Source organism: Neophocaena asiaeorientalis, unplaced genomic scaffold (assembly GCF_003031525.2).
Source record: "Neophocaena asiaeorientalis asiaeorientalis breed wild unplaced genomic scaffold, Neophocaena_asiaeorientalis_V1.1 scaffold396, whole genome shotgun sequence".
NCBI lineage: Eukaryota > Metazoa > Chordata > Mammalia > Artiodactyla > Phocoenidae > Neophocaena > Neophocaena asiaeorientalis.
In genome coordinates, this window is record NW_020172455.1 from 2,173,139 (window position 1) to 2,190,143 (window position 17,005).

The window sequence follows — 17,005 nt, forward strand, 5'->3', positions numbered from 1 at the left end:
GGGCATCACCAGACTGATCTCCCGGCAGCCCAGCGGCGGGGCCCGGCCTCACCGGTGACAGCGATGCAGGAGTCGATGGCGGCACTCCGGCAGGCGCAGATGATCACCACGTAGTTGGTCTTGGCCAGCTTGCCCTCGATGAGTAGGCGGAACATCTCAGAGAGGCCCTCGGCCAGGGAGTAGGTGCACTCGATGATGTGCACGCTGTCGTTGCAGGAGCTGGCGGCCAGGCCGGCCAGCCAGGGCAGCTGTGCCGAGGTGACGGGCGCCACAGCCCCAGGCGCCGGCGGGATGGGCTGCGGTGGCGCCTGCTGGTACTGTCGGATCTCCGTCAGGTGCGACTCCCGCCAGGAGCGCAGGAAGATCTGCTCCAGGTCCTCCATCAGGGGCACCTGGTCCGCCGCTGGCAACGACAAGGCGGGCAGAAGGGGCTTCAGCACCTGCCCCATGCGGCAACTTCACGCCAATATAACCGGGCCGTGCTGGGGAAATGCGTGTAAACGAACTCTCAAATAACACAACCTAAATGATTAACGTTAAATGGTATGTGAGACAGCTGGGAAATAGAGGGAGGTGATAAAAGCAGTCCTCATCTCACCAACCTAACAGAAGCACTACTATTTTTGTGTGTTTCTCCATTTTTTATTTTTATTTTTTTTTGCAGTACGCAGGCCTCTCACTGTTGTGGCCTCTCCCGTTGCGGAGCACAGGCTCTGGATGCGCAGGCTCAGCGGCCATGGCTCACAGGCCCAGCCGCTCCGCGGCATGTGGGATCTTCCCGGACTGGGGCACGAACCCGCGTCCCCTGCATCGGCAGGCGGACTCTCAACCACTGCGCCACCAGGGAAGCCCCTCTCCGTCTTTTTTCTTTTCCACGTGCAGGTTTTACATCGTTATAATGACTGCGGGCCTATGACTTCAAGGCGTGTCTGCTTCCCTTACCATCACGGCACAATCATGCTTGCATGACGTTTACGGCCTTCATAAACAGCACTGCTAACAGGCACTGTTAACGTGGAGGCACCATCACGGACTGAGCAATGCTGATCTACTGTTGACCCCTGTACTGCTTCCAAACAAGCACATTTATAAACACTTCTGCAACACACAGCTTTACATATAGGACATTCCTTAGCCTAAATGCTCTAAATGGGGCTTACAGAGCCAACTAATACATATCATCAGACTGTCTCCAGATGGTTTAAATGTCTCAACGTACCATGATACTAATGATACACGATAACCCTGGTTCTACTGCACCCTTAGCTCCACTGGATAGCATCATTTGGGTTGTCATCATCAGTTTAGTTGAGAAAAGCATCACTTGTTTATGTGCTAACTTTGCATCTCTTTGATGACTAGTGAGATTGAGTACCTTCAATGTTTTCTTCCCTACGGGTATTTTCTGGTTGATGTGTCAACATTTCATATTTGGGTGAGCTGGAGAAAAGAGCACCACGCTTCGATTTAAAAGACATGTCCCCATCCAGCTCCACCCGGCACCAGCTGTGCAGCCTTGAGCTGTCTTAGCTTGAGTAAGAGTGGTACCCTGGGCACGGGAGGTGTTGATGGAGAAGGTGGGCGAGGTTGGATTCAGGATGAAGCCGGGCTTACTGACGGATTGGATGTGGATTGTAAGAGTGAGAAAGAGAAACACATGCACATCCTCCCAGATTCCGGACAGTCCTAAGCAGCCCCGTCGAGGGTTCCTCCCTACCTGCTCCATCTCCATCTCCTCCAGGTCCCTGAATACGGAGTGTCCCAGGGCTCAAACCCTGGCACTTCCCTCCATCCACCACTCCTCCCAGTCTCTCATCCAGCCTCACAGCTTTAATATAGATCGTCACTGAGCCGGTGTTTCCTAAATGTATACCTATAGCTGCAACGTCTCCCTGGGGCTCAAGACCTGCACATCCAAATCCTTGACTCGGCCCACCTGGCTGTCCCATCAGCAGCTCAAACTTGAAATTGCCGAGACGGGACTTTCGCTCATCCTCCAGCGCCATGGCTCACCTGGTTGCTCAGGCCAAAATGCAAGTGCCGTCTTTCCCTCACGTCCCTCAGACAGACAGCCCACCATCCTGACCTTCAGAATCTCTCCCCTGTGGCTGTTAGTGGTCCAAGCCACCACCTGCCTTCACTGGGACGACTGCACCATCTGGCCACATATGGCAGCCCATGTGGTCTTCTTGAAATGAAAGTCAGATCATATCTGTCCCCTGCCCAAAACATTGCAGTGGTGCTATGGACTGAATTGTGTCCCCCTCAAATTCGAATGTTGAAGTATTAACCCCCAATATGACTTATTTAGCGATAGGGCCTTTAAAGAAGTAGCTAAGTGAGGTCAGAAGGGTGGGGCCCTAAGCCAGTAGGACTGGTGGCACTCTAAGAAGAGGAAGCGACACCAGAGCTCACCCTCTGTCCCCACACACATGCACAGGGGAGGATACAGTGAGAAGGCAGCCGTCTGCAAGCCAGGAAGAGAGGCCTCACCAGAACCCAACCTTGCTGCCACCCTCATCTTGGATTTCCAGCCTCCAGAACTGTGAGAAGATAAATTTTTGAGGTTTAAGCACGCAGTCTGTAGTATTTTGTTATGGCAGCCTGAGCCGACAATTACAAATTGTTTCTGAATGTGTCTAAAATACGAACCCCTGGCCTTAGCCTGAGGCCCTACCCTCTCTCTGATAGCACCCTCACTGCCATGCTCTCACTCTGCAGCCGCCCTGGCTCCCACTGACCTGGGGCTCCATGCTCCAGCCCCTCCTGCCGCCCACCCATCCTCCCCACTCTGCCTCCCTCGGATCGTCATAAGGCTGGATCCTTCTCATCACTCGGGTCTCGACCCAAACGCCATCTCCTCACAGAGGCCTTTTCTGACAACTTGAAACAACCCCACAATCACATACCCCACCTCCCTCTGCTTATTTTCCACTTGTTTACTGTTTCTCTCTCTCTCACTAGCATACAGTATCCTTGAGGGCAAAGCCATTGTTTTCTTCCTGCTGTATCTCTGCGCCTAGAAGGGCAGGGAAATCATTTTTGAATTCTCACTGTAGATTTTGACCTACTTTAAGGCCTTCCCAGCCCCTCGGGGTGGAGACCACTGCAGTGACCTGACAGCAGATGCGGTCTTCACAAGGGTTCCAAGAGAGGGTCAGCGATCAAGGCTTGTGCGGTTCCCGCCTTTAGCGATTATTCCACCAGTGGTTCCCACGAAATGGGAGGGAGACTCACCCAGCTGGACGAGGTAGTAGACGGTCAGCAGGAGCTGCATCTCCTCTGAGATGGGCTGTATCGTGGAGGCCCCATACTGTCCATACACTCTGGAGATGGACTGGGAGTTCCGGTAGCACGTGTACAGGAGAGGGCTCACGATGACATCATTCAGGTTCCCACAGAGGTAAGGGAAGTGCCCGTGCCCTGGGGGAGGAGAAACAGCACCCGCTTGGCCCCTGGCCTCGGGCACAAGGCGTGGTCCCCACATGTGGGCGGTCTCTGAATGCGAGGGAGTGAAAACAGGCAGGCCAGTTGCACCTGGGGTAACGCAAGTGCTCCTTTCCAAGGAAATCTTGAACTCCCAGCCCTTGCTGATTTGTGCACCTGCTCTGAGAACAGACAGGGGCTGTAGCATTTGCTTGTTCATTTAGTCCAATCCCCTATTTTACAGCCAAGCAAGCTCAGGCCCAGAGGGAACTGGCAAAGCTGAACAGCCATCGCCTGAGCTGCTCCTTCGGCTCTGACTCTAGAAATTTCACGCGGGCAACGCCTACGAGATCTTTGCCAGGCCTGCGCCAGCCCGAGTCTCCCCAGCTCCCTGTTTTGGATTCTGCCTCCCGGTCTCCCAGAACTCTCTGACAAGCTGAGTTAGGAAAATAAATCACCGTACAGACCAGAGACTCCGAATACTGACAGAACTTGACAAATGCTTTAGCGAACGTTACAAGATTAATTCTGATGGCAACTCTCAGAGGCGGGTCAGCCCAGGCCAGTTCCGAATCGCCTCTGCACCATTTATTAACTATGTGACCCTCCACGAGAAGCTTAACTTCCCTAAGCCTCAGTCTCCACCTTTGTAGAATGGGGTGGAGAAAATCGAGCCCTCGTGTGGTTGCTGAGATGTTCAAATGTGGTTCAGCGTGGGTGTGGCATCTTGTACTCAGAAGGTCTCCACTTATTCACCAAACACACACTTAGTGGACGCCTGCCGTGTGCTACGTACAGGCCTCACACTCGGCTCTGGGGGAAGATCTGGGGACTGGGACACAGTTCATGTCCTCCAGGAAATTGATTCCCAGATCTGAGGGTGCATGAGGGTCCCCTGAAAGGCTTCCTAAAACACAGGCCCCACCACAGAGCTTCTGATTCGGATTCTGGGATGGGCATGGGAATTCACACCTCTACTGAGGTCCCAGGTGACGCTGGCTTTGCTGGTCCAGGAACCACAATTTGGGTAGCACTGTTCACAAACATTATGGTTTATGAAAGGCAACGTAAAGAATTACTATTAAAAGAAGGATGTGAAATTTGTCATGAAAGAGGCACAGAGAAGCTACAACGGGGCCCAGATAAAAGGAATCTGAGGGGCTTCCCTGGTGGTGCAGTGGTTAAGAATCCCCCTGCCAATGCAGGGGACACGGGTTCAAGCCCTGGGCCGGGAAGATCCCACATGCTGCAGAGCAACTAAGCCCGTGCGCCACAACTACTGAGCCTGCGCTCTAGAGCCCACGAGCCACAATTACTAAAGCCCGCATGCCACAGCTACTGAAGCCCGCACGCCTAGAGCCCATGCTCTACAACAAGAGAAGCCACCACAATGAGAAGCCCGCGCACCGCAATGAAGAGTAGGCCCCGCTCGCTGCAACTAGCCTCACGCCCAGTTCAAAACCCAGACCTGCACCCTTCTTCCTGAATATCCTGTCCATTTTTTTTTTAGGATAAAGAAAGGAGTACCCTCTCCTATTTCGTAATTAAGAGTAAGATACCTCCCCACTTTCCTACCACCCTCTCTCCTCTACTCCTACAAACATGATACCAAATATTGTTCACTCTACTCAGTACTCTGTAATGACCTACATGAGAAGAGAATCTAATAAAGAGTGGATACGTGTATATGTACAACTGATTCACTTTGCTGTACACCTGAAACTAACACAACATTGTAAATCAACTAGACTCCTATAAATTTTTTTTAAAGTTTATGCCATCTAATAATAACAGAAAAAATAAAAAAATAAAATAAAAAAATGAAAAAAACCCCACAGTCTGCCCTTATTTAAGAAGGACCTGAATGTGTGAGTGTGTGTGTGTGTGTGTGTGTGTGTGTGTGTGTGTGAGAGACTCCATGCCAGCCCACGGCACTGGCCAGCACCATCATCAAACAAGCCCTGACGAATCCTCACATTTCAAGGGCTCCCGCTTCCTTAGGAAGGAATTTCCTTAGTTGAGCCACAAATTGACCTCCAACCACGTACATAAGCCCACAAAATAGAGGTCAAATCTTGTCTTGTTTCATGCTTCTGCCTGGTGACCGTGGCTATCTTTGCCCAAAGTCAGATTTCATGGCCCAAAAATACTAGTGGTCACAGGACAACCCGCCAGACCGGGGGCCTGACAAATCGGCAAGGGGCTGATGACCCATCTCTCACCCACGGCGCTCAGCCCTGGGCCTGGTACCACGGCAGGAGCCGAGTGAGGCTGAGAGAGGGACTGATTGAAGGAACAAATGAACAAGCAAATGGTCGTCATGGGACAGGATCGTCTCACTTGGGCTCATCGTAGAAAACGGTGACAAGCTCTGAAACTCTGGCACCTGATCAGGGGCTACCCCAGTGACCAGTCTGCTTGGTTCTCTCATTGCCCCGGAAAGGATTTTGGAGTTTTCCCAGGAGGACCCCTTGGTGTGGAGTCAGACTGGGAGGACGTGTCATGTTGCCTGTTTCTCGTGCGTTCCCTGGGCTCCCCGACTTCCACCACTCGTCACACTGCTGTACTTGCCTTTAAAGATCACTGGCTTGGCCTTGCATATTTTCAGCAAGTTGTCGGGAACGGACACTGGTTCTCCGGAGGCCACAACGGGAAAGGTGACTGAAGCCGGTCCCACCAAGCCAACCTGGGGCATGCAGGTCACGCCTGTGCTCTCTAGGGACACGCCGAGAGCGTTAAGAAGACACGTCAGACAAAGCATCCACCTCCGGCAGACCTGCCGTCAGGCTGGCCAACACATCTGCTACAACTTGACCAGTTCCCTGCTTATGGGAGCATCCAAGTCCGGGAATCACAGATTCCTGCGGTCAAAAGCATCTTAAAGGTCACTGGGTCCCCCTTCCCCACCAAACAACCTAGTCTCCTCCTCTCAATATCCCTGCCAAGTGACAGGCAAGCCTTTTAAAAAATTCCTCTAGGATCAGAGAAGTCAATACTGTACATGGATCCTGGGCTTTGTTAAGCAAGTCTTATGTACGAGAAAGAGAATCTTCTGTTATACCCAAGTCTACCTCCCTAGAACTTTCTCACCAATACACACAAAAGCACATGTAAGCACACACACACACCACCTGCAGCACCACCACCGCTAGTACCCAAGCCTTGGACTTGGGGCAAGGATTTCGTCACTTACCATACTTAGCTCTGTTCCCACCACCCTGGGGGTAGCCACCATCCGCAGCTGATGGAGATTCTGGAGACCATCCTTTGTGGCGTTTTTTGGGGGGCCCGGAGTTTGATAAGATACCTAGGCCACATTCAGAGTGTGGATTAGGGTGTCACTAGGGATGAGCTTCAATACAACGTTCCCCTGAATTGGAGCACACTTATTTGTAATTTTTTAAATCACAGTTTCACAATGGGTTTTAGCATCTAGTGAAGTATCTAGGCTTAAGGAAATATCCCATCGACCTTGGTAAATGTTTTATTCCACAGCTGCAAGTATCTAAGTTTTAGCTCTCTGAGCGTTACCTCCTTCATCTTTACAGCGGGATAATAAAACCTACTCTGAAAGGTGGTTTGATCAGGACTAAAGAGAATATATGTAAAGCACAGAGTCTGGGTCCAATAAATGATAGCCACCAAGACCCACACCACCGTCATCATCTACACATTCCAGTAAATTAGTACGTGTTTCTGTAGACAAGCTGCAACTGCATTCAACTTACCGCCACAGTTTCACCACTTGGGGGCAGTACCGATCCACCTGTGCACCTCTCCCCACCCCCGGCCTCGATAAGCTAATTTCAGACTAACAGAATGATGGGGAACAGAAGCTGGTACCCACTGCTGTTGATGAGTCATCCCGGCCCACGGCAGGGAACAGCATGAGAATGACTCATGCTCCGCTCTTGGATTATTCAAAGTATCAAGAATTGGTTACCATATTTTTTGGGACCCATCCAACACAAAAGTTCCCCTACATTTAGAGCTCCGCGTTCAACCATGACACATTAAAGTTTAAATTTTAAAACTCTCTATTCCCAGATGCAACCCCATCCCAGGGAAACCAGAACCCCAGATGCCTTCTGACGACCCACGAGCTCCTGGTGATTCTAAACCGCACCAGGGTTGAGAACCGCCGGTTTAGAGCAATGTTTCTCCAAGTCTGGCCTGAGACAAAGCTGGACAGAACCAGTGGGAGCTTGTTCAAAGTGTCTGCTCCCGGACACCCCTCAGCCTACAGAAGCAGACCTCTGGGAGTGAAAGAAAACACTTCGTTCACAAGCACCCTGGTTATGCTGAGGCTCACTGCAGTTTGAGAATCATTGCTTGCGAGTCTTTTAAAAGTAATCCAAAGTTATTTTCACCTCTTCTTTAGACCGATTGAAAATGAATGAAATGAAGTGAATAAAATGTTAAAAACGTGAAGTTGTTTGTTTGCAAAGAGCTTTCCAGCAGGTGGTCTCCTCTGATCCCCGCAACCTCTGAGGCAGCTTCTGCTATGTTTGTTCCATTTAGAATCATATCTTCACCTCCCCGAATATCTGTCCTCAAGAGCCAGTAGAAGACCTCCCACAAAGACTGAGATGCCAGCTCCTCTACAAACCACGTTAAACTACCAAAGCAGGGAGGGCAATGGGATTGGGCCTCGGTACTGAGGATGGAAGATCTACAGGTATTTTCTCCCTTTGGGATGCTAACACTAACTGTCTCTACGTGGACTCTAGGCTCATGGTTTCTGCCAAAATGATGTCACCAGGAGCTGCCCCTGTGGACCATCTATTTCTGGCCATGTGTCCCGGTAGTGGGGAGGGAGACCCTATTTGGCACTTTGGGGGAGACATGTCTTCATCATATAGCCCACTTCCTGCAGGCACTGCACATCCGGACCCTGAGCTGGGACAACCAAAAAAAGGATCCTGCACATTTCCTAACTCCCTCCCCCACCCTACCCCCGCCCCATCCCGCAGGGGCAGCACTTCCGCTGCGAACCACTGAGCGACAGCCCCCAAGCCCCGGTTAAACACTCCTTGTAGCTTCCGAAGCAGTTTCTTAAAACTGATTCCAGCTCTCCCCAGAGCAGGCGTGAGGCACAGGACCTCTGATGCTCCAGCTGTGCCCTTAGCGGTGCAACCACACTCGGCCAGCATCCATCGCGCCCTCTGGGCCAGGCTCTGCGGAGTATCTGGGCTCCCAGAAGACACGATGACGGCCCTGCTCCCAGGAACTTCATAGGCCCGACAGACACAAATGGCCGCGGAACAAAGCCTGACACCTGAGTGTCACAAGGAGGGAGCCCTCCTACAGGGAGGAGGTGACACCTGAGCTAGGTGATACCTGAAGGGCACGTATAGAAGGTGGGTGGCGAGAGCCCTTCAAGGGCACGGATGTGTGGCCAGGGCATAGAGACAGGATGGGGAGGGCACTGAGCTGTACCCAATGCAGCCAGGGTACGAGTTCTTAAGTAGAAAGAGTGGGGAATGAGCGAGTTCAAAAGGTTGGTTGGGGCCAGATTCCGGAAGTTTCCAGCATCACGCTAGGGCACTGGGGCTCTATTTCTCATGCCCCTCCAAGGAAGCACATTCATTAACCACAGAAGGAGCCTCAGGTTGGGTCCCCAGAGCCAACCTCATAGGGCCCAGGCCGAAGGATGTCCTCTGTCCCCGCTGTCCGGGGTGGATGCACCCAGGCTCAGTGCGGGGAGGGGGGGGTACCAGCAACACAGTCTCCCGTCACCGTCCCCAGAGGCTCAGTCCTCAGCCACCGGTCGCCCTAAATTTAGCACCTAGCCGAGAAGGAACAGTCTTGGGAGGAAAAGCGGGTGCCTGCCTGGGGTTCCTCACACTGGGGAAGTTACAGGGATTTGACTCCAGAATGGACACTCTGGTCAGGACTGCGAAAGCTCAGATCCAAGTCAGAAAAGATATCGTTCCTTCAACTAAGAGGGAGACAATTCCCGCACCAGGGGAGTCCTCCGCCAGCCGTGTCGCGGAAGCAGGGAGGCCCGGCAAGCAGGCTGGTGTCTCTCTGGGCCACACTTTCCTTCTCTGTAAGACAGGTTGGGCTAGACGGTTTCTGGGCCCTCTTCCAGTGAAGCTCTCGGGTCCTAATGTGCCACTCAGCTGTGTGCACGCAGGAGGGAGGAGAGACGTAAGACTGGCCTATTAAATGGCTCCAGGTAAGCACGGAGGGAGAGCACTGAACGTGGGGTCCCCGGACCGCTCCGACCCTTCCTCAACCCACAGCCTCTGCTCCAGCAGGAGGCCTGCTTCACCCTTTTACTCGCTTTTCTCACTCGGACCCTCACCGCCTCATCCCTCTTCCTCACTTCCTCCCATACCATCTCTAATTAATGTTAGTTGTTTGTTGCAACTGTTGTCAGTTGCAACTCGGCTGTCACCTCCGCCAGGAAGCCCTCCCTGAAAAGACCAGCTCAGTGATGGTGTTGATGCAGGTGGCAATAATGGCGCCCCTTAGTGAGCTGCCAGTTGTACCCTGAATTTCCATACAGCGCCTCATCTAACCTCCAACTGCCCTCGGAGCAGAATTCTCGTCTCCTGATGAGGGAATGCTTAGCCAGGAGACTTGATCCCCTGACAGAGCTGGGTTTTGAATTCTTGTTCATCTGATTCTGGAGCCCCTATCTTCCCATGACACCACGTGGCCCCATTTCTCCAGAACTCTCCAGCCCTCACGGTGGGCGGCCCACAATGCGACAGGTCACCCGCCCATACGGGGCTCCCACTGTGCTGGGCAGACACACCCACCACCCAAGTCGGGGGCTGAAGCCAGGGCCCCCCCGGTGCCAGGGCCTGAGCACAGCCCCATGGACTCAGGAGGTACCTGCTGACCTGGCCTGACTCTCCTGCCAAGCCCCCCAATTCCAGGAGGCTCGGGGGCCTCGGCACCCCCATCCTCCCACCCCACCACCGTCTTGACCCAGAGCAGAGTAAGGCCCCCGAACAGGACAGGCAAGGCTACCTAAGGCCGAGGGACGCGGCGCGGCGGACAGGCTGTGCTTCACCAGCGGCTGGTGCTTCGGGGAATCTTTGCCGTTGAAAACAGCCGGACCCACGGCTGCGGTTAGTGACACATGATCGGAGGCTGGTCCTGACAGCAGAGAGAAAGAGGGGAGAGAGCGGGGTACTCTGTGAGCCCAGCAAGCAGGAGATGACTCTTCTTCCATTTTACAAATTAGCCTTTCACTGATGCGGCCCGTCGTGGGTCAGAGCTCTTGCCAGAGTGATTCTGCCCGCCACCCCGGAGAAAGCACAGACACACACGGACAGGCACACATGCGTATGTGCACACACAGGCACACACACTCCTGCGTGTGCTTTACTGAGCACGCCTGGTGAGAGCGGGGCCCCTGGATTCCGGGAGCACCCCTGCATCTGCTCCACCCTCCTTCCACCTTCTCGCTCACCCTCCTGAGTTCAGGGGCATGTCAAACATGCTCAGGAAAGCAGTCAGGTTTGCCATCGCCCAGATCCAGGCTGCCCATAGGGCCTGGGGCTCCCCGGGCCCGAGAAGAATTCTGGGGGCCATCAGTGGCTGTGGTCTTGTAAGTCACCCACATCAGCCAGAATGATCTGGAAGGTACTCCAGACTCAGGAGTAGCACAAAACCTCTCCTGTGTTGAGGCGGCATGGTGAGGGGTTAAGGGTGGGTTCCGAAGCCAGACGACCCGTGTCTGAGCCCCAGCTCTGCTGCGTACTTGCTGTGCAACCTTCCTTAACTTACGTCACCTCCCATTGTTCTCATCTAGACAATGGAGGTAATAACAGAGCCACTGTGAGGACGACATGAGTTAACAGAAGGTCATAAGCACAAAGTATTTGCTATTACTATCGTCGTACTCAATTCTTACGATCACCCTGCAGATTAGACAGAAAAGATTTTCTCCATCTGTACGGATGAGGAAACGGAGATTCAAAGAGTTAAAATGAGTGGCCCCAAATCACTTGGCTAGGAGGCAGCAGTGCTGGAACTCACACCAAGGTGTTCTGACGACAAAAGCAGTGATCCCTCCAGCTGCCAAGGTGTGACAGGCCCCAGGCGGCCCGGGCACAGTGAGGACAACAGCAGACGCCACGTGGAACGGGGGACACCGTGCCTCTGGAGGACAGTGTGTTCCCAGCCCAGGTGCAGCCTCTTCGCTGTGGATTATGAGTCACATGGGGCAAGGGCCCGGGTCCCCTCGGCAGAGCCCCTGGGCAGGAGGAATAACGACCATCAACCCACCAGAGGCTTTGGGAAGGAGGCTGCTATCTCCTTGATAACAGCTGTCGTGCTTATCAGGTCTGTTCGTCACGGCAAATGCCAAGTTCATGAACCAGAAAGGCCTGTATCAAATCCTACTGCCTGTGAGATCCTATGCGAGCATCTTTGTGCCTCAATTTCCAAGTCAGAACATTGGGGAAGCTAAAGCCCACTCCCGGCACGTCCGGCGCTGCTCCATCATCTCACCTGCCTGCGGTGCTCCCAGCGGGACGCTCGAGGTCGTCCCAGGACCAGGCTCGCTGGGGAAGGGAGCTGGCAGCCCAGAGCTCTCCAGCGGTGGGAACAGAGAGCTGGAACACGCACTGGCGGATGCTTGCCGGCTTCTGAGCTCTGTGGGGAAGATGCACACATGAAAACCAGCCCACTGCTCCTCCCCAGCAGTGTGAGATGACTTCCTAGACCGGAATCTGTCCCGTAGGAGAGCCAGCTACAGATGACCACAGTGGTGCCAAGCCCATCCTAGTCTCTTCGTCCGGGGACGGAGGGGATGTGACATGCCCCAGGCTCGGTGCCAAAGGCAGGGGATCCATCTGAGGGACAGCTCTTCTGCCAGGAGCAGGAACAATAGTGACCATTTGGGAAATAGACAGAAACACATGATACAAACGAGATCTTCCATCGCCGCCCTTCAAGTCCAAGGGAAGAACAGAGCTTTACTCAAAGGTAATGGAACAGCTAATACCATCCTCCAGCCCCTAAATCACTCTCTGTCCGGCAGATTAACCCCCAGGAGTACTTGGTCACAGCAAGTGATCAAAGGCTCTTATCTGGTCCCACAAGGGGAAGAACCACTGCCTCCCCAGGACGTAGAAAATGACAGGCATGTATGCAGTAGGAGCTCAAGAAATATTTACTGAGCCATGCAAGAGCAGGAGAGGGGCGGGGAGAGGAGTGATGGGAGGGGACAGGGGAAGAACGTCCAGAGCCAGCCCCTCCTGAAGCCCTCTGCTCTACTTGCAGAAGCTGGCTGGGAGTTTCCAGGTGACCAGAGTGAACCTACGCAGACAGGTGAGGCACAACAGTCTGGCTCTCCCGGGCACCTCGCGGAGACCGCTCCTAGGACACGTCCCTCCCCAGCTGTTTGTGAGGGGATGGGGGGGGATCTCAGAGAGTACCTGGGCCTGGGAAATCCAGCCCCTCTGCCCCTATAGTCTGACTGCAGCCATGAGAATATGGAGAGAGAGAGAAGGGAGGAGTGTGGCCCTTTCCTAAAGCGGGAGCCCACTCACTTCTGCAAGGACCAGCTCCAGGAAGCTGGTCTTTCTCTTCACAGTTAACAGGCTGTGGCGCGGGAAGGGGGCCTATTTGAGCTGAGTTTTCTCTACGTCAGTGTTTCTCAACTTCGGCGCCACTGACTCTGGGTTGCACAATTCTTTGGAGGGGTGCTGCCCCAGGCACTGCACGATTCAGCAGCATCCCTGGCCCCCACCCACGAGATGCCAGTGGCCGTCTGCACTCATGACGATCAACAGTGTCTCCAGACATTGCCAAATATCCCCTGGGGGACAAAACCACCCCCGGCCGAGAACCTTGCCCCAAATACTTGCCACAAGAAGACACAGCACAGTGTTGGCCCTGTGTCAGCTTTGAAAGCTCCCATACAATTAGGCCGATACTATAAACTAGATGCCCGTAGTGCAAAGTCGCGTCGTAATTTCCCAGGACTGTAGCATCTAGTTTATAGTACAGTAAAGCTGACACAGGGCCAACACTGTGCTGTGTCTTCTTGTAGCAAGTATTTGGGGCAAGGTTCTCGGCCGGGGGTGGTTTTGTCCCCCAGGGGATACTTGGCATTGTCTGGAGACACTGTTGTTCATTATGAGTGCAGACGGCCACTGGCATCTCGTGGGTGGGGGCCAGGGATGCTGCTGAATCGTGCAGTGCCCCACCGAGAACAGTACGGAGGGTCCTTAAAAAACTAAAAGTAGAATTACCATATGACCCAGCAATCCCACCACTGGGCATATACCCAGAGAAAACCATAATTCAAAAAGACACTTGCACCCCAATGTTCATTGCAGCACTATTTACAATAGCCAGGTCATGGAAGCAACCTAGATGCCCATCGACGGACGAATGGATAAAGAAGATGTGGCACCTATACACAATGGAATATTACTCAGCCATAAAAACGAACGAAATTGGGGCATTTGTAGAGACGTGGATGGACCTAGAGACTGTCATACAGAGTGAAGTAAGTCAGAAAGAGAAAAACAAGTATCGTATATTAACACATATGCGGAATCTAGAAAAATGGTACAGATGAACCGTTTTGCAGGGCAGAAATAGAGACACAGATGTAGAGGACAAACGTATGGACACCAAGGGGGGAAAGCAGGCGGAGGGGGGATGGGATGAATTGGGAGACCGGGATTGACATATATACACTAATATGTATAAAATAGATAACTAATAAGAACGTGCTGTATAGAAAAATAAAATTCAAAACAAAAAAAATTTCACAGGGCTGGCGTGTTGCCCGAAACCGCGTCTACTGCAGAGCAGTCTCGGGCCAGAGTCGTGCCGACAGGCCCCTGGCTCGCTTGGAGGCGCCCCCTTCTCACACCCCACCCCCTGCTCACCTGAGCCTTTCCAGCAAATGAGAGGCCCTTTGGTCAGAGCCCCTTGTGCGTTGCGGATCAGGTAATATTTCAAGTGTTTCTGCTTCTTGGGCTGGGTGGTCACCTTCAGGTTCATGTGGCTGGAGAACTCCGTGAAGTAACAGAAGCCTTTCTTCCCACAGCCAACGCAATTCCCAGAGAAACCTGGGGAGGAAAGAACCATGACCATCCCCATCTTACACCAAAGTCCCTCCAAGTGATACATCGGCCACCAGGCATTCACATCCTATACCACACCAGCAGGGAAGTTCACGGGGCAAAGGTCCCTGTCAGCTCCTGCTGACAGGGGTCAAGATGACCTTGATGCAAACAGGAGGACCAAGTGGACTCATCGTAGAGCTGAGCCCAGGCAAGCCTGGAAGACTGAACTCGCTTAGGGGCATATTTAAAGCCTCTGCGTCCTATGGCACAGGACAAGAACTGTCCCATTCAACTGTCTACACTGACCGGGCACCTGCAATGATTTGCTGTGTCCGCATCTCCTTCAGGGCTGGCCAGTCACAGAATCCCAAAGCAATCAGACCCCTGAGACTGGATGCATTGGGAGTCCTCTTCAGAGTCCAAAGTTCCCTCCAGGAATCAAGTAAGCTGATCCCACGAGTTGCAGAGGAGAAATCAAGAGCTCTACCATGTAAGGCCAGGTCGGTGGTGAGTGAAATCTATGGCCCCAACAGCCACGGAGTGGAGACACTCGGCTAAAACGTGGTGGTCTATGTCAGCGTCCTGCTGTCTGAGGCCAGAGGGGGCCTTTCTGGGAGATGACAGAGTTCAGCTCTGAGGCTCTGGGAAGGCTGGCTTAATAGAGGCAATGACAAAACCACCTCCCATGAACTATTAAAATCCAGAGAACGTGCTTGAAAGACCTTTACATACTGTAAAGTCTATTCAAACTGGACTCAACAGAACTGTTGGTTAATACCAGAGAAATGTGATGATTTAGGTTTTCTATCTGGTGACCCTTCTGGTTTAACTTCACTATCTCACAAAGGCCTTCCCTGTGACCTTGCCTCGCCCACTGGTACGTCTGGTTTCTAAGGAGCAAGGTTCTTCGGCAGGAGAGACCCTGAAGCTGAGACTAACTTATTTTATCGTATGCTCTGGCTGGCGAGTTTACAAAGGGCATTTCAGCTCAGGCCAGGAGGACCATGGGGTTCTGTGCATAAGCTCTGCTTTTAAAGCGGGTAATCCTGAGGCCTCTGGCTACTGCCCAAAATAACATCAGTTTGTTCAAAACATCTCTCCACAGAGAAAGGAGACACCTGTATTACGGAAACCTTCTGGGTTCTCTGACTGATTTTAAGCAAATTTAATATTCCTTAAAAAGTACTAGAAATAAAGACAAATCTCTTGGTCTACAAGGCAGGCACAGGTAAGTTTATCCTTCCAAACTCCTGTCCCCCGTGTACCAGAGAAACAGATAAGGTACCGAAGAAATGCCGGCACCATGCTCTATGTTTACGTGCTGTTAAAGGGACAGGGAGGAAACTACCATGCAGAGAAAACCAACAGCCTTCCCGCCATTCACTGTCACCCAAACAGGGCACTCAGCTTAACTGACACGACCACCAGTCAGTCAGGACAGCAAAACCTTCTTTTGGGAAATGAGAACCAGAGAGGCTAAGTAGTTGTCCAGTGTAGATCCAGAGAGGGATGCATGGATTCTAGCATGAGAATGGAGTGTAGACCCAGAAACATGGCCTTCAAGGCTGCCCCCAAGGGCCCCCATCCTCGTCTCCTGCTTTATCTCCCTTTCCTCCCACTACCATGCCGAATTCCCAACTGACAGTTCTCATACCTTCTTCCTTAGTGTCAGAGTTACTGAAATTTGTGTATTTTCCCCCATAAATATCCCCATGCTTCCAAAGGACCGGGAGCATGGTATGTCTGTGGGGAGGCATGGGTCATGTCTGTGTGTGTACGTGTGTGTATACAAACTAGTGCCTGACACGGGAGAGGCAGCAAATATCGGGAAGGAACAGGAGAGAGGAAACAAGATAACTATCAAAGTGCACCCTTAGCATCTCCGCATACATTTTGATAGGCTTTTGTTTTCTAACGTTCTAATGTTTCTAAGGTTTTCTAACTTTATCATCTAATGTTTTTATTTATTCTTTGGTCTCCAACCTGGGCACCTTGAGATAAACAGCTCAACTGCCATCTAAGAATGAGGCCCTGAGAAAACTCCCACGCTCCCTGGAAGGGATTCTGACCCTGAGGGTTGAAAAGATGATGAACAAGAAGCAGAACTGCAAAACCAAGGACGCTCGGAGCACTTCACCAAGGCCAGCACTGCCATCCCTTTCCAGAAATAGCTAAATAGCTTACAGGCCTTTTGTCCTATGAGAACTGTGGACTGTGGGACCATGGCTCCATTCCAGAAGCAGGGAGGGGAGCCACAGACGAGAAGGGGCTCCTCCTTGCGGTTCAGAAATAAAAGTGGAAACCCTGGCCCTACCAGGATAGTAAGGACAGGCATACCTCGTTCTATTGCCCGTGCCTCTGTTTCTTCATATCTAAATGCTAGGTAGTAACACCTCACTCACCTGCCTCATTTTCAACTAGAACAGCTTCTCGCACATGAGACGTGCTCAGTAAAGTAGCCACTGTCAGGTGCCTTTGCTGCTGCTGCTGCTGCCGTCTTTCTCCAACTGGCAATCCACCCATTTATCATG

The 17,005-nt window shown here is 52.4% G+C and overlaps 1 protein-coding gene across 1 annotated transcript in view; it reads right to left on the reverse strand.

Moving 5' to 3' along the window:
* Positions 1-17,005, reverse strand: part of GREB1 (growth regulating estrogen receptor binding 1) — a 69,431-nt gene that overhangs the window by 41,849 nt on the left and 10,577 nt on the right. The window contains exons 4-10 of the mRNA XM_024737736.1: positions 14,295-14,477; positions 11,899-12,042; positions 10,411-10,539; positions 6,620-6,733; positions 5,998-6,141; positions 3,238-3,423; positions 53-403 (exon numbers count right to left, since the gene is read on the reverse strand). Coding sequence (XP_024593504.1) covers positions 53-403; positions 3,238-3,423; positions 5,998-6,141; positions 6,620-6,733; positions 10,411-10,539; positions 11,899-12,042; positions 14,295-14,477 — 1,251 coding nt within the window. The remainder of the gene's footprint in view (positions 1-52; positions 404-3,237; positions 3,424-5,997; positions 6,142-6,619; positions 6,734-10,410; positions 10,540-11,898; positions 12,043-14,294; positions 14,478-17,005) is intronic.